The 23,760-nt window shown below is 33.1% G+C and overlaps 1 protein-coding gene across 1 annotated transcript; it reads right to left on the reverse strand.

Moving 5' to 3' along the window:
* Positions 1–8,004: 8,004 nt before the first annotated feature.
* On the reverse strand, positions 8,005–11,319 carry LOC141592439 (bax inhibitor 1-like). The gene is made up of 6 exons (XM_074413116.1): positions 10,825–11,319; positions 9,489–9,632; positions 9,309–9,400; positions 8,885–9,071; positions 8,470–8,625; positions 8,005–8,292 (listed from the first exon to the last, which is right to left on the reverse strand). The coding sequence occupies exons 1-6, from the start codon at positions 10,945–10,947 to the stop codon at positions 8,239–8,241; spliced, it is 756 nt and encodes a 251-aa protein (XP_074269217.1). The 5' UTR covers positions 10,948–11,319; the 3' UTR covers positions 8,005–8,238.
* Positions 11,320–23,760: the final 12,441 nt, after the last annotated feature.

Here is a 23,760-nt window from a genome sequence, read left to right on the forward strand (position 1 = left end):
CAAGACATTCCCTAATAAACCGGACTGTTACCATCTCGGTTTCCTGAGTAGTGAATAACAAATTAAACCCCAAGGCAAATTATATAATTACTTTAACTTAATTATTACAAAACCTCTTTTACATCAAAATAACAAAGAACTAACATAAATAAAAGTGAAAGTCTTCTAAATGATGATCTAGCTACTAAGTCTTCTGATCCAGTGTCTCACGCCCATCAAGCTCCCATCCTATCTCTTAAACCTGTCAAGTCTGCTCCCCAATATTTGGATCGTCACAGGTGTTCACGAATACACAGGGTTAACCACGAGGTTGAGTAGGGAATACAATGAAACAACAAAATATGATATGCATGCTCCTCCGTCACCTCCACCTCCATCTCAACTCATATCTCATAACCCGGAACGCCCACCATACCGATCCCCTGAGACTATATATCGACCGTAGCCGATCCGCTCTGCCACTCGCAATGAGGACACCAGGCAAGTCCCGCAGAACCCGCCTGGGCCTTATCACAACATCATCTTCACCACACCACATCACCACAACATCCTTCATCTCCAATGCATATGAATGCTCAAAAGAAATTAATGCAACACAATATATATATTATTGAACTGATCAATCATAAAATCATGCTGGTTACCAAATGTTGTGATAACATACTCAATATGATCAATTCAAATCAATCACCTTCCAAAGATATGAATCATAACGTAAATCAACAACCACGAAACAAGTCAGCATTCACAGTTTGGTCATATGAAACACAAACAAGTCAACACAATTCAACATCAACGATAATAAGTCAAATGTATTTCCCTACCTCAAGATCATGATCAAATGGATGATGCTCAATAATATTTCACAACAAATTCGCCCTCTGAAGGATAAATAAATGATAAACAATTACTTAAACTATTCCCGTTCCCAAAATAGAAAATTACTAAAAATAGAAACTTCTTTAAAATGGAAAGTTTCCTTAAATGGAAACTTCCCGATATAGCGCTTTTCCATTTTAATCAACCCGACTCAAAACCCGTCTCTAATTATTTAAAAACTCGAACTAAATTAAATAGCTAATACGATAAATAAAAGATTAAACGAATTATACGATTAAGAAAAACGAATCAAACATTGAACAACCTAACAACCCGACTCCCACAACCCGTGCCTTCACACTCGCCCAAACCCCTCACGCGCCGCCTGAACCACCACGACAACCACCAGGCCCGTTCCCGCCCGACCCAATAATTAACATATGCTCAACTCAACTCACTACTCCGTCTAACTCATTACTCCGTCTCATAATATAATACTCCAAAGTAACCAGATATCGTATTTTCATCGTCGATCCTAAGCCAAAGGACAAGGGGTGAGTGAACTGGCGGATAAAACCGCGAAACAATATATCCATCTCAATGTCAATTCCAATCTCATAATATAACTCAATAACCATGGTCACTCCGGACCCTAAACATAACTTGGCTCAAAGCCCCATAACTCAATACCAGTAACCAATCTCAATCTCAATATCAATATCGTCAAAGGTTCAAAGAACCGTGCTCAACACTTAGAGTCTGAGTAAGACTCTAAGCTACTCACCCACGAGTCAAAGGTCAAAGAATTCGACAATTAAAATACACTACCCGTCAAACCAATATCTCAAGAAAATGAAGACTCAGATCGCCAACGTCCAAACGTTATTTCCAAGTATAATATAAACTCAATCTTATTCTCAAATTAGCTCTACACCACCGCCTTATCTAACAGCAACCAAACCAAAATCCTTTGTGAAATCCATTATCAAATCAGCTTCTTTACATTACAAACCCCTATGTTTCAAATGTCTGCACAACATGCCTAACCCACCACATTACCTAATCAACCATAGATTAATCGCATGCCATAGAACCATACTCATGTAAACCCATAAATAATCTGTCCCAGCCCCATCTCACAATAATAAAATTAAGAGTAGAAAACATAGAATTACTAGTACGCATAATATTGCACCACATCAATTAATCACTATTATCATCTATTGACAAATAATTGCACATATACATACAACCCCAAACAATAATAATTATAATAGGATCGGTAAAATTGTGTTACCTTATATCGCATAACCAATCCTGAACTCGTCTTTCGTTAAAAAACCAACGCTAATCATGAATAAATAAAGGAGAAAAGACGATCGAGGATGGACGCACAACATAGCTCACAGTCACAAATATAGAAAATAAGGCTGATTCGTATAAATTTGATAGTGAAAGCAAACTGATCAAAAACGTGGATATTATAGTGGGACGTTATTAAGATGATGATGATGGTAACCAAAATAGTTAAAATGACCAAACTGATATTTAATATAGTAGTCTTGATTAGAGACCTTCAGATTTGTAAAAGTTGAGAAACCAAAAGTGGTAAGACGGAAGTTTTTGGCAAAGAGAACGACAAAAGCGATTAAATAGTAATTAGGCACCTAGGTTATAAATTTACATTGGAATTAGGAAAACTTATTAAGCTATACATACGATAAAATAATAGAAGGTCGGAGATAAAATCGAATACATCAAAACACGTTTAGAGGTTCGTGTCGGAAAGACTCTTGAACATAAAATAAGTTTCAAGACATAAAAATATGAATTTTCTTTTTGTAAAAATATTAATAATGAGAAATACTAATAAAATTAATAAAAATATTTAGGGTATTACACATATTGTAAAAATCGAGTTCGAGCCCGAACCCGAGCTCTTGAAATCAAGGGTCGGGATCGGCTCATATAATATTTTACGAGCCCGACCCGAACTTTGATTGCGTACCATTTTTTCGAACATTATTTTAATTATAATGTAATTTTTGATTTAAAATTCAAATTCAAACGAGAATATTATCTTTTTGTTAGCTTATAATAGCAATTATTATGTAATTTTATCTTATAAACTAATATTTTAATTTATTTATTTTAAAATTGATACAATTTAAGTAAATATATTGAAAAACATGATGTAATTTTAAAAATAACAAGCTCCCGAGCCGAGCCTTAGTGTGCTCGAGCTCGGCTCGGTTTGGGCTCAGCTTAGTTCGAGCCCGAGCTCGAGCTCAGTTTGACCGATCTCGAGCCGAGCTTTGACCGAGCCGATCCCGAGGGCTTGTCGAGCAGGCTCAGTTCATTTACAGCCCTAGTGTAGCTTGTCGAGCAGGCTCAGTTCATTTACAGCCCTAGTGAAGCGTATTCTCTCCTTTTTTATTAAGACACTCACATGTGGAATAATATGGGTTTCTTCATTAACGTCGTTTTCGTTGATTTTTTTTTTTTTTTTTTTTTTTTTGGAGTTTGAAGTTGTTGGCACTAGAATCTACCTTTACCTATATGAGTTTTGTCAATTTGTCTTTGTACATTAAATTTTAGGTGTTCAATAATCTTTATGTGGTTTATTGAGGACCATCAGTCGCTCCAAAATCGGATAAGAAAATGGTAATAGACCTTGTAAATGGGTCAGTAGTTTTCGGTCTGTCCCTTACTGGTTAGGGACATTTCAGGTGCGAGTTTGGATAGCTCTTTACTCAATAGAATCAAGTAAAGGGGACAATTCAAGTTCGGTTTTCGTATCAGTGGCGCTATGAGTTGAGTCATTTTCCGGTTGTTATTATATGCTAAACTATGTTACTCTCGGTGTTATTTCGCTTGTATTGCTCCAATTACTCTATATCATATTTTACCAATATTTATCGAATAGATGAAAATTCGTATAATTAAAATCATATACCTGATCATATACGTATAATCAAACTGTATTGGATATTTTGGTTCACCCCTCGTTATTATCTACTTAGATATATATGCATATGGTCACGTAAGAAATCATGAAGCCGGTTTGACTTCGAATCGGGTTACATTGATTCCATGTGATAAAATCTTAATTTCAGTTCATTTCAACTAACAACTTTAACCGATTTGTGCTATTTTATTCTAAAATACTGCTTACTGAGTTATTTTACGATTTTTCGACCAAGCTTTCATACAATCATTAATCATACATGTAATGTAATACTCGTACGACGTATGTTTTCATTCACATTCCGGTTCGATTACTCTGTATGCCTCCAAACAACTCTTTTTCTGTCATATTCCGGTCAGACCATTATAAAATTACTCGGAATTAAAAGAAAAAACAAAGACAAGAAATACGAAAGAAAGATTAGCATCCGAAGTGCCAGAAATTAAATCACAGTATTTGCAAAAAGTCAAAAACTATACAAGTTTCATAGCATTTGCAGCCTAAAAAACGCAACCACACGTTGGTAGAGCTGTTCAACGGTGCGGGCTAGATCGGCCCAGCCCGCATCAGTGGGCCATTTTTTCTAGCCCAGCCCAGACCACCCTCTACCGGGTCAGACCAATTTCCGGCCCGGCTTGGCCTGCAAAAAAACACTAAAAACACTATATGGACTGGGCCCTGGCCAGACATTATGGAGCCCAGCCCGACCCTTTTTAGTGCCGGGTCTGGGCCATAAAGTGACGGCCCAGCCCAGCCCAGCCCAGTATACACCCCTACTCGTTGGCACTTAGGTGCGGTATACTTGAAGCATAAACGAGATCAAAGTAGAAATACACGGACAGCCAGGTAGTCGCCAAATTAAACCAAACCCAACATCTCCTTATGTTTCGGTATTTTTAGCTGTTTCGGTGTTTTCAGTTATAATGTCTCCAGTGTTCAGATTGCCCTCTAATTAACGATATTGCCTAGACCTTTAAGCTAGAATAATAACGGATATTTGTGATGCAAACCGGAGCAATGTTAGTAGACTCCTCGTCATATGCCATTGATCCTGAACTCGATAGGGTTGGCTTTACTCCCATCGTACTTTATGAAGAGTCCGGTATGCCGTATGCATTGGGCTTGGTATACTTATTCTTGTTATCCACTTCAAGCCCTACTTGAACACCTTCTCTAGCAACCAATCAGAACTTGTCATCGTCACATAATAAAGGGAGAAGGTGAATTAGATGCTATGCGCATAATGTCGTCCCAGGAATATATGTACGAAGGAATGGAATTATTCGGATGCTAAAGCACAGTATATATTCTCGGTGTTATTTCGTTTTCGTTCCTCCAATCACTATATGTGCTTGCTTTTCAGTCACAATTTACTCGGAACTGGAAGACAGAACAAAAGACGAAGATAAAATTCAAAGAATATAGTGTCAATTTTATTTCAGATGGGCTATTCGAACAATTTTACACCATATTCTCTCAACTTCATCTTTGATGAAAGAGTTCTACCCTATAACTTTGTACAAAATAAAATCAAAGCGTCTTGCTTGTGATGGACACTATCCGTCACAAGCTTGTACAAAATAAAATCAAAGCCTCTTGCTTGTGACGGATAGTCAGGGGGGAACGTACATAGTAGCAAAGGGTAACACTCGCTACCTCAAATACCCGGAGATTATCGACTTTTGCTACCCCAAATTTTTTTAAAAAGTATAAAACAACATCAGAAAAATTCGCTACCCCAAATTTTTATTTCTAGGTTCGCCCGTGCGGATAGTCCCCGTCTCAGATAAGAGGGACACAATGTAGCCATTTTACGACAAGATATTACTATTTTCTCATAAAATGTTACCATCATTTTTTATAGTAAAAAGTAACTACTTCAGGTATGTCATTAAATAGTTACATTCTATTAAAAAAAAGGAAAATGAGATGGCGCCACCGGGTGGTACCCAAATTGGACGCCACCGAGGATATTATAGTAAATTGCGTAGATATTTTTCCTTATCTCCCTTGAAATTTGAATTTTTAACAAATTAGTCGAAAAGGGTAGTTTAGGAACTTAATGCATAATTAATTATAGTCAAAATTAATATAAAAAATATATATCAGTAGGATCTCCCTGACATTTTGCCACTTATTGAGGAGGGATGCGTTATAAGATTGTTCTTTGTTGTTTACACGGTTTGTTCCAATCCCACAAGCTTGTTCTTTATTTGTTTACATGATATATTGATAAAGAGCTTAGTGTAGGCAACATCCATGGTTGGACGAATACACCGACGTCGTACTTAGATGAGTCGATTGGTGGACAAGCAATGGTTCTTGGTGTTGGATATGTGGATTTGTGGCAAGAGATGCGGCGGACCCGAAAAGATTGAGCCACGGCGACTCAATTTTTGCTTGACTCGGGCTTGGGTTTCACTTCCGAGCTCTTATTTGAATATTTGATGGTGCTATGTTTCTAGACAGAGTAACAATGGATTATATTATGCAGGTGACAAGTTGATAATTGTGGTTTTAGGCTTTTAGCAGTAGCACAATAGCCATGGTAATGTAGTGAATTGGTGAGAAGGCAAACAACGGAGCACAATGGCCTAAATTTTGCGTAAATTTATTTGTTAGGTCAAGCTTGTGTCCATTTTAATTTGATTCGTCTCTTCGGGAGATGTAAATCAGAGTAGATGAAGATCAGAACATAATACAATGATGAATAAACTTATTCACAGATGGAGATAATTTATCGTAAATTGGGTTAATATTAAATAAATTGTTTAGATGTAAAATTATTGATGAAATTTAGTTTAGTTAAGAGTTTAAATTTAATTGAATAAAGAAGAATACATATGAATGACATTAATACCCTTAAAATTTTGGCGCAAAATCGAAACCCAAAATTTTATTTTATTTTTTTTCTTTTTCTTTAATTACGGTGGCGCCGAGATTCGGTACCACCCGGTGGCGCCCTATCGCCATCCTAAAAAAAATGATAATATTTCAGACCATCTTAAGCAAGACTAATTGAAAATTGTTTTATCAAAGAATAATTGCAGAGAATGTGCTAATCTTGTTTTCGTACAAAGTTGTGATATCTCAATCCTCAAAGATGCTCGCGGTGGACAGAAAATTTCGTCATTTAGACCAATCTGAAGCCCAAAATTTTAGATATCCGATCCAAACGTCAGATATCCAATTTTTGATATCTATAAATTTCCAGGTCGGATATCCAAAAATCCGGATTGGATAAAATATCTTGGGATATTCTACATGGTACCCCTCAATTTTTCGACTTTCTACATGGTACCCCTACACTTTTTAAAACATATATGATACCCCTAATTGTTGTCATTATCACTAAGTGTACCCCTAAACTTTATTTTTCGTCAATTAAACTCAGTTTTAAGCATTAAATGATTACTTGGACGCGTAACCAAGCTTGTCATTTATCATCCCATGACATAAGGACTCTATTAGGATCAATATCCATCTTTGGACGTGATAATTTGGCACGGAATCAATAAATTTTCCGTCAAATTTTTTTAGCCATATATATCAATAAATATTAGGATCGAGATAATATTGAGCCTAATAGAGTCCTTATGTCATGGGATAGTAAATGACAAGTTTGGTTACGCGTCCAAATCATTACCTAACGCCTAAAACTGAGTTTAATTGATGGAAAATAAAGTTTAGGGGTATACTTAGTGATAATGACAACAATTAGGGGTACCATGTATGTTTTAAAAGTTTAGGGGTACCATGTAGAAAGTCGAAAAATTGAGGGGTACCATGTAGAATATCCCAAATATCTTTAGCTACCTATCTAATTAGGTTCGAAATAATACTAACTTAACCATGTCATTCAGTTCGAAAACACCAAGTCCATATACAAATGGCTTCAGAGGAGGATAATCTAGTTTGGGCTCTAAAACTACAAGGCCCAATTCAAAATTATATTGGATCAGCTTGAATATCCGAACATCTCAAGTTTGATATCGATATCTGAAATTTTCAGATCGGTCCCGGAATATCCAAATGACAACAGATAGGTTTCATACATGTAATAATACAACAAATCGGTCACCAATTACTCTATATGCCGGCAAACAGCTCGTTTTCAGGCACGTTCTAGTCGGACCTTAACAAGGTTACTCGGAACTAAAAGGGCAAAAAAAAAAAAAAAAAAAAAATAGAAACACGACAATGAAAACACAAGCAAATGAAGTGCCCGACATTGAATCACAATATTTGCAAACTAATATACGTTTCACAATATTTGCAAACTAACGTAAGTTCCATAGTATTTGCAGGCTAAAAGCCGCAACCGAACTTTGCACTTAGGTTGGTACTTCAAGCATAAGAGTTAAAAGGGACGACAACATAACCGGAAATCAAAGTATCAAGTACATGAGACAGTCAGGTAGTCGTCAAATTCGTCACAGGAAAGCTGATACTTAGTTTCTTCTCTTCTTTTTCCTCTCTTCCTCCTTCTCTGTCGAATTCTTGAGCTGCATAAGGAACATCGATTATCAGTAACGAGAAAAGCTCTACTGCGAAAGAGATAGAAGAAATATATTTCGAAAAAAATTAAGTGATTCTCAAAAGCATGATTCAGATAATTAAATGGAGACGATGTATCATCCTGATAGAAGTATATAACAATCAGTAGACATTGAATAACTTACCAAAATAATCAAGATCCTCACAAAAACAGCAATAAAGTCGGTGAAGAGAGTGAGGGCATGCTTCACATGATCAAGGTCGCCTTGATGAGCCTTCTCGATGATCATCTGAGTATCAAACACAATGTATCCAACGAAAACCAGAAGTCCGAAGTACAACTGCAGAATGTCAACACAAAATTTCATCAGGACAAGCACTTTCTGAAATGAACATAAGCGATATCCCTCCTAATTTTCCCCATTTTCAAAGAATAAGCCGGAAGTGAATTCAACACGACAATACTAATTTAGGCTTGACCATGACGAAGGGACAATCCCAAACTAGTTGTTTGTCAAAACCCAGAAGTGTAAACAGGAGAAAACTAGAAAAGAGATGAAAGTTAATGATATTGATCCACAGCCACAGGCGGTCACGTACCTCAAACTTGAACGTAGATGTCAAGCCTCCGAAAAGGGAAGATGCAATCTGCAACCAGAAGAGCATAGAGAGACCAGATGAACAAAGGGCACCCAACCATAGGTACTCCTGGCGCCTTGCAAGCATGGCTGCCGCAGAGAAGCAACCAAATGCTATCGCACATCCCACAAACGCACTCACCAGAATGCTGCAATTAAAGTTAACACAAACATAAGCCGATGTGATAAATGTTGGAAAGACATAAGGTAGTTGGGAGAAGTGTAGATAAACGGAGTTTCCGTCCCAATCTTCATTGATCTTATCTTGGAAATCGACATTCAAGATATAACGAATTTTAATCCAAAAAAACAGTAAAAAAATCCGGCAGAGATGCTAAATAGACTAGACTTGAAACATAAAACTTAAGACATGAAAGGTTACAAACCTTGGGTCAACCGCAACAGCCAGTTGAACAAGAGGACCAATTGAAGCCCCTTCAAAGACAGCGGCGGCCATCAGAAGACCAGTTCTCTTCCTCTACAAAGCGAAGCATAAAAAGTCAATCTACAAGCGCACTAACAAGCAAAAAATGAATTAACTAGCAACATTAACCAAAGATGACTACCTCCTCATGTGGAGAGATAGAGAGTAACCATGTCATGCAACCCAAGCAAGCGAGGGTAGTTAGGAGACCACCGATATTCAACAGAATATGTAGGTACGACCCAGCAGCCGAAGCAACAAGAGCAAAGCATAATGTCAGATACACCTGCAGCCAACAATCTCACAGAATTCAGTTCAGTTTTGAGCGTAATTGGTATCTCAAACGACAATCAAAACAGCAATGCAACTCTTCAACAGTTTCAGACCAAATTCCGAGCTTGTTGAACACACTAACCAAATTCCGAGCTTGTTGAACACACATACCCCAAAAAGAGATTAAACGACCTCGACAGATAGTCCTTAACACTAAACTGCCAACACTCAAGATTCGACTACACACCAAGAAACTACATTCTTTGCTGTAAGAGATTTTGTAACAGTATAACTACATTCTCCAAACACCAAACCACAATGTTCTAGACTTCTAGCGCCTCAAAGACCCCCTCCGATTTCCGAATGACCCGTGATGAAATATATCGAGAGTTGCAGCGAGATGACACTACTTTGCATCATATTATAGATCACAATTCACAAACAATTAAGTAATTTCGTTTCATTCAAACACATAGTAGAAAAAAACAGTTCTAACCCCATCACAAGCTTGTGACGGATATTTGCCGTCACAAATGAGAATTTGTGCCCTAGAAATAGCTACATTAAAATCCCAAAAAAACATCAAACTAAACCCTAAAGAACCCCACCAAAAATCAAACATCTACCCCCAATAAAATTACAAAGCACACAATAAACCCCAAAAAAATAAACATCACACAAACCCTAAAAAACCCCCATCAATAATCAGACAAATGAACAATAACAAACCCAATAAAATTACAAAGAACCAGAAAAATCCCCAAAATAACATCTCTCAAACCCTAGAAAAACCAGCAGAATTAGAAATAAATCAACAAATTACAAAGAACCCAGAAAGATTCACACAAACCCTAAAAAAACCATCAAAATTAAACCAAATAAACAACAACAATTCATCAAACCTAATAATAAAGTAAAATTTATAAAACAAGAGCTCAACTTTATAATCAATTGATCAATCCCAATTGAAATTAGCCCAAAATAACATCTCTCAAACCCTAGAAAAACCATCAGAATTAGAACTAAATCAACAAATTACAAAGAACCCAGAAAGATTCACACAAACCCTAAAAACCATCAAAATTAAACCAAATAAACAACAACAATTCATCAAACCTAATAATAAATTAAAATTTATAAAACAAGAGCTCAACTTTATAATCAATTGATCAATCCCAATTGAAATTAGAGTAAATTAAACGAACCTTTTGAAGATGTGATTGAACAATTGGTGAAAAGTGACGGAAATTCTTGAAAGTATCATAACCCCATTGATTCCCATTTCCTGCTGCTGTTGATGATTGAAAATACGATGAATATCCTTCCATTTTATTTAATTCTTATTGTAATTCTTCTGAATTTTTATCAAGAAATTGATTTAGAGATGAATGATTTCGCAAATTCTGGGTTGAATTGTATGAAATTTGTTTAAAGATCGAGTCTTTATTATATAGGGACTTAATTTGAGGTTGATTTGGTTTCCTGGAAATTTCCGGGGTGTGTTTTGACGGAATTACCCTTTGAAGGTATGTTTTTTTTTTTTTTTTTTTTTTTTTTGTTTAAAGACGGATAGCTTAAAACGAGTTAAATTATAGACGGAATAAAGACAAAGAGTTTATTTAAATTCTAATAAAGAGGCTTGCTTTCCTCAAAAATAAAATAAAGGCGCCTATTATATTTATTTATTTGTTTAAGTGGTCGTTTAATTGTTGTGACGGATATGTCGGTTTTAAGAGAGACCGATTGATTTAGAAGGGTATTTTGGAAATTGAAGGGAAATTGGGGTTGTGTCTTGACTATTGTGCGTGTGTTCGGGAATGTGGTAGAAGGTTATAGGGTCAATGGAGTTTAATTGGGTAAGGATTATTAATTTATTAGTGTGTTTTGTTTGTTGAAGACTTTGGAGGGAAGTAAACTCTATTTGTGAAGAACGTGGTTGGACCAATTAGAGATTGACAATTCGGATTTCATGTTGGATAGAGCATCGTTTATTTATGGATGGTGATAGAGCGTCACCGGGTGATACCGAAATTCAGCGTCACCGTAATTAAATACAGTAAATCAATATCTATCTATATTAATTAAGGAAGCTTTTTTCGAGCGATAACATTGACAAAACACCTCAGATTAATAAATAAATGCTAAATAACCAATAACCAATACGACTAGAAGATAGAGTTTCTCAGCAATTACTGAGTAGTTAAAGAAGTCTTATTAGAGTCAAATATCCATCTTATAAACAATCTAATTTCCAATTCCAATAAAATATTATTTAAAGATAATGAAAAAGGCTCATTTAATTGAATGAGGAGTTTGTGTTGGAATCATCATGAAACAAAATCTTTTTACATATATAAAAGGAAATAAAATTAGGCGTTCTTTTCCTATCCTTCCTTCTTAATTCTTTAGAGTATGAACTATACACGTATAATTTATGATAATGGTTTCTTAGTGTCTATCCTTCATTCTTTCTCAATGATTTCTTAGTGTGATTTATGCATGTATGAGTATATTGTTTTATTTTTATCGTCAACTTAATTACTCCTAATAATATCTATACTCTTTCACTTTGTATGTACTAACAGGTTCATGCAATCAATTCCTTAACAATCTCGATCGTGTTCTATGGTAAGCTATGGTCATTTATTTTGTAATTAGCTTGATTCTTTGTTATCAATAAAATATGGTTGACTAATCTATTTAATATTAGTTTGATTTGCGAATCAATGAGCAACGCAATTGGCATCTTATTGGGTAAGTTTTAATACTATACAGAGTATTATCGATTAGAGTTATCTCAGCTAAGTATTATCTACGTTCTTTTTTACTGTATTTTTTATATTTGCTCAAAAACCCTAATTTATTCAAAAACAATGTAAACTAGTTGAAAAGCCCGTGCGATGCACGGGGCTCCAATTAGGATTATCTTTAACAATGTGTATGTTGAATGTTCCAAGAATTTGTTGAACAACATATTGTAAACGTTGGTTTACATTGCCATGTTTGGTAGTAGAAGTCAACTAAACTAAATATAAAAAAAAGTCCAAATATTTTAAAAATTGGAGCATCTGTATAAATTTATTCTATAGTTGATAAAAAAAAAGTTCAATTATGTTTAAATCATCGATAAATAAAAGTTCATGATTGGTGTAGTTGATCATAATTATCTATATTTAGTGTGTTTAGAGAAAATGTTAGATCTCTTATAGCATACGTTTACCTTGACTATCTACAATTAAGAGTGTTTTGGTCTATATACTTATCGTAAAATCAAATCATACTGAATTCCAATAAAATTAGTAGTCTCTAAACAACAGTACAAAAATATATGTGATTCTATTACATAGAATACATGAGGCTTCCATTAGGATCATCTTTTACAATATGCATGTTGAATGTTCTAAGAAATTGTTGAACAATAGATTGCAAATGTTGGTTTAATTTACATTGTCATGGTTTGGTAGTAGAATTCTATTAAGTTAATAAAAAAAGGCCTAAGTATGTTGAAAATCGGAACACACAAAACTATTGGGTTGATTTAATTGATTATTGATGGATCATCGGTCCATTTAACATAAAAGCTACTCTTTTTGGTTTACGTTAATTATATTATGTAGTTACCTATTTTTATTGTTGTACGCACCACCGATTTTAGTCAATTTAAAACGTCATTCCCAAAAATGTGGTTTAATTCCTTAAAATGAATACGTGATAACTGAGACTGACTTTTATAGGATTCACAAATTAGATTAACTTACAACATCTACTAATATATTCCATTTTGTAAGCATACGACAGTGTAAATGTTGAATGGTGGTACGCAAAACAACAGATATCTCAATTATATATGTAAACTGTTTGAAGGGTTTTTGTTAGATCTCTAAACAATAAATTTGTTTTTGACTATCTACCATTAAGACTGGTTGTTCCCTATGAACTTCATGCGAAATATATAATACGGCATCTAATTTTGTAGATGTGGGATATATTTTTGAGTGAATTAATGATCAACTTTTCAAAGTCTGAACTCCAAAAAGCAAATGAAGAGTTTTGTGTGGATTGAAGAGAGTAGGATATTAGGATACTACTGTTAAACTTGATTAGTTTTAGATTAATTTTATTAAAATTATAACTCATTTTTGTTTATTTGAAATTTTGTCTATCAACAAAATCAAGTATCATTATTTTACATTATTATTCTACTCTTTATTTATAATAGCAAAATGAACAAATTTTCAAAAAAGAGTTTCAATTTTAAGAAAATGGCTTCAAATTACTAATTATATATGTACAATCGTTTCACTTCATAACCAATATATATGCAATTAGTTGTGTTTATTTTAACCTAATTTATTACACTAAGCAGTACCTTATATTCAACTAAAGTCATATGCGATACCTCATAGTTAACCATTAACAAAAAAAAAAGGATTTTTTTTTTCAAAACTCGGGCTACCAAAGTGCGTGGGAATTATTAGTCGAAACCTCAGGACACCAAAGTGGAATTATGCAAACCTCAGGGCACTAAAGTGGAATTAACCCAAACCTTGGGGCACCAAAATGGAAATTTTCCAAAAAAAATAAATTATGAAAAGCTACTGCAAAAATTATTGCACTTTTAAATATACAATTAGTGCATGACATAGTAATAACCAGCCATACGCAAACCGTGGTAAATAATTAAAGGAATAGAAACACATAGATGAATTGGAATTTATAAAGTAAAAATTGACGTAACCGAATAATTTTGTATATTTGGCAGTTCAATACATTTTTAACGTCTATTATGGATTTGATATGAATTTGAAACCAGTTTGAAGAAAAAATTCGGTGATATAATAGCAGATTATATATAGTCCGCACAATTTTTCTATATATTTATCGTACACTGATTCATTCATAAAATCATAGTTAACTGGTTTTTGGATTATTAGTCCCGTATAAAATTGTAATTCTTGACTTTGTTCATTTCTATTTAAATTTTTGGCTTGACAAAATCGATATGAGACTTATTTAATATTTTTAAATGATAGCTCAATTTTTTTTAATCTTATGTGAATATTATTGGTAATCTAATCATATTCAGAATTAAAACTATTTCATGCCACCGTTGAAGTTGTTTATTTCTAATATTGTCATTATAAAAAAAATTCTCCTCCCGCCGCCATTGTAAAAGCCAAAAGCTAAGCAAATGTCATTCCTTACTTCTTTTTCCTATTATGACATGTGACTTTTTTCTAGAGTATTTTTTTAAAATAAAAATCAGCTTTTTCTTATGGTTTTTGGAAGATAATTAGGGGTTTGGTTATAATTAACAACTCGGATATTTTGTAAATCTTTTAAATATTCAAAAATGTAATAAAATAAAATTATCTTTTGTTTTTTTTTTTCTCTCAATGAGTAATTGTATGTTTATAAAATATGCAATTTTAACACTTTTATACGTTTATTATATGATCTTTTTTGCGTTATAAATATTTCTAAAATAAATATTCTTTATAAAGCTATTTTCCTATTATTATTTTAGTAAAGAATAATAGATAAATTATTAGATCCACTTCTATTAGTATTATTTTTCTCATAAATAATTGATCTACTTCTAGTAGGATTATTTTCTCATAAATTATTAGATCTACTTCGATTAGGATAATTTTCTCATAAATTATTAAGAGGAAAAAGCTAGATCTACACTTATTAGGATAAGGATAATAATTTTATATAAAATTATTTTATATATAGGAATTCTAAAAAAGTTGGACTCTCTAATATCGCTCGAAAAGTTTCTGCTTTATATATATGTATTGATTGATTGATTGATTGATTGATGAAGGTATTGCCATCAGTATTTTGAGCGATTTCAACGAGCTCAACAATATAAATTATTTTCAAGGGCTCTAACTAAAAATTAAATATTCAGAAAATTTAATTTCATTGAAAGTTGAACTTCCTTGCATCATAGAGAGTCTAGAGATTTCACCGTTAATCAAACACTTTATTTTAAGGGTAATGCTAAATACAACCCAGGGGTTGTATTTAAGCATTAAATACCTTCTAATTTGGGTATTAATTTAGGAATTAATAACTAAATTACACATTAACCAATACAATTAATGCATATATCAAGAATTTATTTTCTCTTTTGGTTTTTTAAATACAACCCACTGGGTTGTATTTATCATATATCAATAACTAAATTACCACTGGGTTTTTTAAAGTTTTATTTATTATATTCAATATCATATAAAGTTTTGAGAAATATATGAACGTTTAGTTAGGCCGTATTAAGTAGTGCTTTAAGGTTTTAGCTGTCTCTAACGTATATGCATGATTTGTTTTATTTTGTTTCGGTCTATAGTGGTAGAGTAACATTTATGCAGTGTACTTATCTATTCCGGAGTAAATACTCCGTAGCTATTGCAATTAACAGTTAGTCTTGTTGAAGACGGGTCGGAGCAAGTGACGGGTAATGTCACTCACAAAACGGATAGGGGGGACAAGGTGGGGGCACCCTCATGTGCTTCCCTCTCTCCTCTATGTGGATCATTTGTGAGAGGAAATGGTATCCGTCACTCCAAAGTGACGTATACGTGCCGTCTTCAATGAGATTTTGTGTGCAATTAATTGTTAACGCCCAATCAAGATCTACTTTTTCATTTTAAAATTAGGGTATATGCAACGGAATACCAGTTCATAGACTATACATCTGAGGTAGTACCTCTTATTATTTATTTTCTGAGTTTTATTTTAAAGTTTTTGAGTTTTGTTTTAGTATAAAGTTTTTGAGCACATTTACTAAAACATTACACTAAAAAAATATAATATTGCTCAAAAACTATATTTATAAATGGTAATATGCTCAGAAAAAATGTATATATGCTCAAAAATTACAAGTCTGAGGTACTATCTCAGATGCGTAATCCTTTTTCTCAACGGAATACTACATAGACGATTTATTGATCACCTTTGCTTGGTAGAATCAAAACTAATTATGGTCCTACAATTATGGCATAATAGTATGCATCTAAAAATTAGAGTTAACTTAAATGGTTAAATTACATTTATTGGTTATTAACGATATAATTTAAATATCGTCTTATTAAGACACCACAACGATATAACAATACTAAGATCACAAAGTTATGTACCAAAGTCAAAAAGTGATTACAAATGTCAGAATAGGGACGATCTCTCACATAAATCATGCTTTAAACATTCATGTAAATTTTCTATGTCAAATGCGTAGAAATGGGGAATTTTGATTCGAGTAAAATACAGGTCATGTATATTTCGAGCTAAAGAAATACGAAACAATAATATTTAAACTTTACAGGGTTTTTTGGTGGATCAAATCAAAAGTAGATACACATTTTTCCGGGCTAATGTGTTTTTAGTAATAGATCAAAATAAGATAAATACTTCCACATGTTTTTAAATAGTTATCCTCACTCACAATAATCGTTGTAGTCACCGCTTAGTCTTGAAACATTATGAAAGACTTTATAGGCTAATGGGTTAGCTAAGTCCAATTGAATTTTCCCTCAAAAAAAAAGTCCGATTGAATTATGAAAAAAATATCTGACCTTGTGCGATGAGTTGAAGTAACTTCCTTAAGACGATAAAAGTGAGGATGATATCGTGATAATGACACTACACGAAAATAGGATAAGAATTCAGCACGAATTTAAAGGGTTTGGATTTACGCTTTGTTTGGCATGTCTTTTCAGATACCTGTTTTGACTAAATTACTTTTTTTTTGTCAAAAATTTCAGGTAGCTTATTCTTTTGGCAGTGTTTGACAAGCATCTTATTTGCCCAAATAAATAACCCGAAATGAAATGTTACCTAGGGTAGCATTTTAGATTTTAGGTACCTTATTCTAGGTTATATTACCCTTTTATCCTTTCAATCTATAATATAATATATACTCCCTCCTATTCACTATATTCTTCCCCTTTCCTTTTTGCACAAGAATTAAGAAAGTGAATTTGGACCACACAAAACACACTACCCCACATGCAATTTAATTTGGACCACACAAATCAACCCAAAAAAGGAAATAGGGAAGAAAACCCGAATAATCCGAATAAGGAAATAGGGAAGAATATAGTGAATAGGAGGGAGTAATATATAATAAATAATTATTATATTTTTTTTACGTATTTCATCAAAATAAGCTACAGTTTCAGTTAGTTTGCCAAACATTTTTTTTATATAATCAGTCAGCTTATCAGTTCCTAATTTCCAGCTACTTTATCAGCTACTTTTTTAGGTTTCAATTAGCTTTTCACACTAACAATGGATTTGGATTTTTAGTATAGAATTAGTCTTAATTGGTTGCGTAATTTGATCAATTTAGAGTTGTACTGATAATTATTGTGTAAATTTAGTTTTAACTATTCAAGTGCTTTTATTGAATTAGAAATACTAATTTAGTCAATTTGGAATGGAATTTGCATCAAGCCTCTTTGTAGACGAGACGAGATTTCTATCTTGGCGTTCGACGGTGGTTCACGAGACAAAATACCATAACTAATTTGGAGCTGGAGTTTGCATTTGGCCTCTTTGTAGACGAGACGCAATTTTAATCAGTTATTTTATAACTTGACGTTCAACGGTGGTTCACGAGACAGAATACTACAATTAGGCCCGTGCATCGCACGGGCTTTAAATCTAGTATCTATCTATCTATCTATCTATATTAATAAAGGAAGCTTTTTTCGAGCGATTACAGAGAGTCCAAGTTTTACGAATCACCTCATAATAAAATATTAAGAATTAAGAATTACTATCTCCACGTACATCAACATCTAACCAATAGTAGGAAACATGATCAGGTAAAACAGAAGAAAGAGAGTTCAAATATACTTCTAAGTTCTAATAACTTTGTTTTGTGCATATGAAATCATATATATACAGCCATATACACAATACACGTACAAAACAAATCAATGTTTTTCCCTTCTTATATGTCTTATGTTTTACTTTTCTTATTTGTTTTTAATTTTAATTTGGTATTACTTTTCCGATTTGTTCTTTTATAGAAATTGTGTAGCATTACATTGATAACAACTACATTGTGCGTGATTGTTGTGCTCCAACAAGTTGTGTTTTAGCTACTATATCATCTGTACTAATAATGTTTGGGTTCAAATTTCAGGTACAAACATAATTAAGCATATAATGTAATTGTTGAATTCGAGACATATTGCAAAAAATATGTGCCGTATTCTTAAAGGTATGGTTACTATTGTACCGAGTATTATTCATTTGATTTTGATATACACAATTCTCTTTACTAGAGCACTCTTACATCTATATAGCCAAATATCTCGGCCATGTACCATGACTTTAATTGGTAAACTATCTTGCTCTCTATATTAGTGGCTATGAATATCATCTTATTGTCATTGATGTTACTTATCTTTGTATATAATTAGTTTGCTTTGTTTAACAAGATCGAAAGTTGCACGTTCGATTAGTATTTCGATTAGTATTTTAACAAAGAGATCATGCAAACGTATTTTTACAAAATGAATATAAGTTATTTCAGTTAATTTATATTGTAATTATATGGTCCTTATCTATTTTAACATTATATTGTAATGAGGGGCAATTTCATCATAAATTTAGGCTTTAAAACAGAAAATTTGAATTTTGACGGAATATGTCACCGGAACGTCAAAATGGGTGCAATTTTTGACCTGAGAAAATTTGAGGGGAGTAAATTATTAAAAAGTTTATAAAATGGAGTAATTTTAGAAAAGTGGTATATAAAAGGGTGTAATTATTAAATTACTCTGTATATAAACCATGCATGTTATATATCAAATGAAAATTCTAGAAAAGAAGACGCCTAAACTACAGTTTCGTTTCTCTCTCTGAAAATTCTTTCAATATTCATGATTATTAACACCCTCGCCTAAAACAGCCAGATTTCGATCCGTCGAAGATACCGAAAAGAAAGCAGCCGAAAAACAAGCAGTGACGGTTCGGACAATGTTGTCTATGAGTATTCACTATAATACTTGCGGTAATTACATGTCAAAGGGTACAAAGTTTAATTCTAGAAAAGAAGACGCTGTTGGAGAGGATTACCTTGGTATTCAAATTGTGAGGTTCAAAAATGATGCTTCATTCAGTTATTACGAGCCACAGCTGCGCTGCAGCGATTCCTCCAACTAAAAGTCCCAATGCAGTAGCTGTAATACCGATTCCGATGACGCCATCTGCATTCAGGAATTTGAATTTTAGACAGCAACCTCTTAGCAGTTAGTATGATAAGACTGTTTTTGGAGTTTTGAAACGACATAGTTGACGACGTTTGTATATTTCTTACCTTTTGCAATGCGATCTAAGAAAAGCAACCCAGACAAAAGTTTTGTAAGATTACATGATTTTGCAGGTTAATTATAGTGTTGCACCGTTGTTAAACCAATGATATTCGATTTATGAAAGCCCTCGGAGTAGAAATCAAACGATTTACTGCATGAGAAATTGAGAACCACAGATCACGAAATATAATATAATAGGGATATGGTGAAACAACACTTTTGTATCATACATTGATCACAGAAGTCAGGAATCTACCTCCAGACATTGTTCCACAAGTAGCCTACTCCTTGCGTAATCACCGCTCCTAAAATTATATCCCACAGCAAGCAGATAAATCTTCTCTCTTCTTCGCACAGAGCTACTTGTAGTATTCACAAGTGACGATGACGATGATGATTCTTGTTGGGTTGATACCATCATTGGTTCACTTACAATTGTTGCTGACATCTTGTGTTTTTGTTGTTATATTTTCCTGTAAATTTGAGGAAATTCATCTCGTACGTCAAAATCGTAAGCACAACTTATTGTGTAAGTCCGTGCACAACATTTAATATAATTTGTTGTTTTTGCAGATCAATACATTCTTCAATTCACAAGTAAGATTTTATAGATCGTAAGTATATTCTATATTTTGAGCGATATGTTTTGGTTACATCAACATTTATATACCATTGTTACTATGCACGATATGATGTAACCGAAAGAGTTGTCAAGTGTGCTAAACTATACGAGTATTATTTTCTTTGCTTTGCTAATTCTTAGACCTAATTTTGCTATATAATTTGTATTCGATTTCTTCTTATGAACATTGATCATATTGGCAGGTATAGTTTTGGATCATTCGAGACGGGACACCTATACTATTAGCAACAACTTTGGCATTAATTTCCTTCTTTATTAGTTTGTTACTATAATCACATGCTTCGTTCCACATTAATTTATTTTCAAAGTTCTTTGTAAAACATCTAATATATCTTTCAGGTAATACATTCACCATTTACTTTCATATATATACAAAGTTATTGTATAGCTATCCCGCGCTGCACATCCTGGCTACGCTTAGAATGAACGAGGACCCATGATAGCCTTGTGAGACAGTCACCTTTTTCTTCTTCTGAAACATCATTTGCAGCAGCTGCAGCCACCTCTTCTTCAATGCTCTGGCAAGTTGCAATGCTCTGCGGAAATAACAATGAAAAATAATCCAAGAAACTCCGACTACACTTTTCTGATATAAGGTTTACACCAGGATGAGGAATTAGTTGAGAAAAAGGGATGCGGAAGAGACGTTGAATAATACTGTATTTTATTATGAATACTTTTATTTTTAAGACCTGCTGGTTATTTTATTTCCTCTTTTTAAAATTAAATATTTTTGATGTCTATAAAGTGATTACTTGATACAAGGGTGATTTACGATTTCTGCATAGTAATCCTTTTTCGTTCCCTTCTTCAAAAAGTAACTCTTCGACTCTTTCTCTTTCTTCAAAAGGGTCCGACACGCAAAGTGCGCCACCGGACTTTGGCCCATTATTTTTAAAACTTTGTGATGAATACACTAAGGGGGTGTTTGGTTGGAGCTTTTGGAATGGATTGGAATGGATTCAAGCCATTCCAATGTTTGGTTGAAGCATTTTGGAATGGAGTTAGATATCTGATGGATTCTAACTCCATTTCAACCCCTTGGAATCTCATACCCATCTATCTCCCCAAGTTTCCAACTCCATTCCAAATTTCCACCCAACACATTATTATTCCCATACCCGGATTGAACCAAACAACTTTAAACATGTATGGGGTTCTAACTCCATACCCCCTTGGAGTTAGAATCCATTCCATTCCATACCTAATGTTTGAACCAAATGCCCCCTTAGTTGCTTGGGGGAGCCGGTAAGCAATTACCCCCCGAATGGGCCATGCCTGACCTTGTTCGGCCTAAACTTGGCGAAAAGGATTGGGGATGAGGATGACGCTCTTCAGCACGTCTTTCTCAAGGATGCCTACTATGATCATATGTTATGTGGCACTCGTAGTTGGTTATGCGACGAGGTTTTTAAGTTTTGGATCTAATCAGCTATAACCTATGTCTTTCTTTGGAAAGAGAACTCTTTTCATTTATCAGCAGCGGCATTCTCCTCTATACTCTTTATATTATATATTTTTTCTAAAAAAAAATTTCATGGAATTCTCTCCCAGTTTGTTGATAATAATATAGTTCGTATCTTTAAATTAAAGTATGATTCATTTTTTATGGCATGTTAATAATTATAATTAAACCAAAATATACAATAATAACACTATTGTCCAATTGCTAAATCAAGACAATATAGGAAAAAAAAACGCATGAAATTCAAGGCTAAATAAAATTGGATTTAATATGTATTTTAGGTACAATGTGGACTCTATCTATATATAAAGAGGATAATTATTGTTAATTCAATTATTAATTATCTGGATTAAATTAGTTTTGATGATTAGATAATTATTTAAATTAAAAATTATAAAATAAAAATTTTAATTTAAATATTTTTTTAAAATAAAGAGGTTGATAAATTAAATTTGACTCCAACAATAATTTCACATTTATGTTCATGACATCCACAATATCTTACCTTTTTAGTTAATATTGAGAGATGAACCAATATTATAACCCGTGCAACGCACGGGCACAAAATCTAGTATCTACTAAAAAGTAGGAAACATTTTCATTTTGCGCTAACAGATGGGAGGATAAAATTGTAAGTTGCAAAGATTTCATATTCCCCGTCAAGCTACCAAATTACTTTTACGATGCTCTATTCTGCAAAACTGCAAAAGTATGTCCATTTTCTACTTCGAAACGTTAAGAAATTTATGATTCAATTTACAAAGAGACTATGAAATGTGAAACTTGTGAATTATTGATATGGTTTAATGAAGTCGGAAATGAAGATCCAACAATGCGAAACAAATATGAGATTTTAGGAACCCTAATACTTACTCTGGATCTTAAAATTATGACTCGTTGTATTTTGCACGGGTTCAAAATAAACATGACAATTCCCACTAAACTAAAAGAATAAGAGTTGCTCACAATTTTTCCCGCTCAATTGATTGATAAATATGATAGGCCCACATTAAAATTATGACTTTTTAATTTATTGACTAAAAATTTCATCGACGGAATAAAATATTTCAATCAAATCAAATGCCAAATAAAAATAGGATTAACACTGCTATTATTCACGCTTAATATACCTGTAGTATACTAATTTGTTCTTTTTTAAGTTGGTGGTTGGAGTTGATAAAGTTTCAATTTTATTTGTTTTTTTTTCTAAAATAAATTGTCCTTTTTTAAAAAAAAAGTTAACTAATCTTTATTAATATGGGTTGTTCTTAATAAAGGATAAGGAGTAAGAATCAATAATTATAATTTTCCTATTAAAAATAAAAGAAAAAATAATATAGGGGTAAACAATATTTGTTGTTGTTTGTAAATCGTCCTTCTAAATGTGTCGTATACTGTTTATATATGTTTTCGTTATAAGGTCAATATGTGGTTTATAATAACAGGGTACTGACCCTATATTAGATTATGTTATTCCATAATAGCCAGCTATCATTATTTTTAATAATAAAAATAAATTCACACAAAAATAATTTAATCTAAAAGTCCTTTGAATATTAAACCTTTTTTTTTAGAATTTTATTAATATTATAATCAGTACATTACAACATACTATTATAACTATAACTCATTTATGTAAAAATTTTTAATTTTTACAAGCTCAATAAATTTAAACCTCACAAATGTCGTGCTTTAGCACGGG

This window comes from Silene latifolia, chromosome 1, assembly GCF_048544455.1.
Source record: "Silene latifolia isolate original U9 population chromosome 1, ASM4854445v1, whole genome shotgun sequence".
In the NCBI taxonomy this organism is placed as follows: domain Eukaryota; kingdom Viridiplantae; phylum Streptophyta; class Magnoliopsida; order Caryophyllales; family Caryophyllaceae; genus Silene; species Silene latifolia.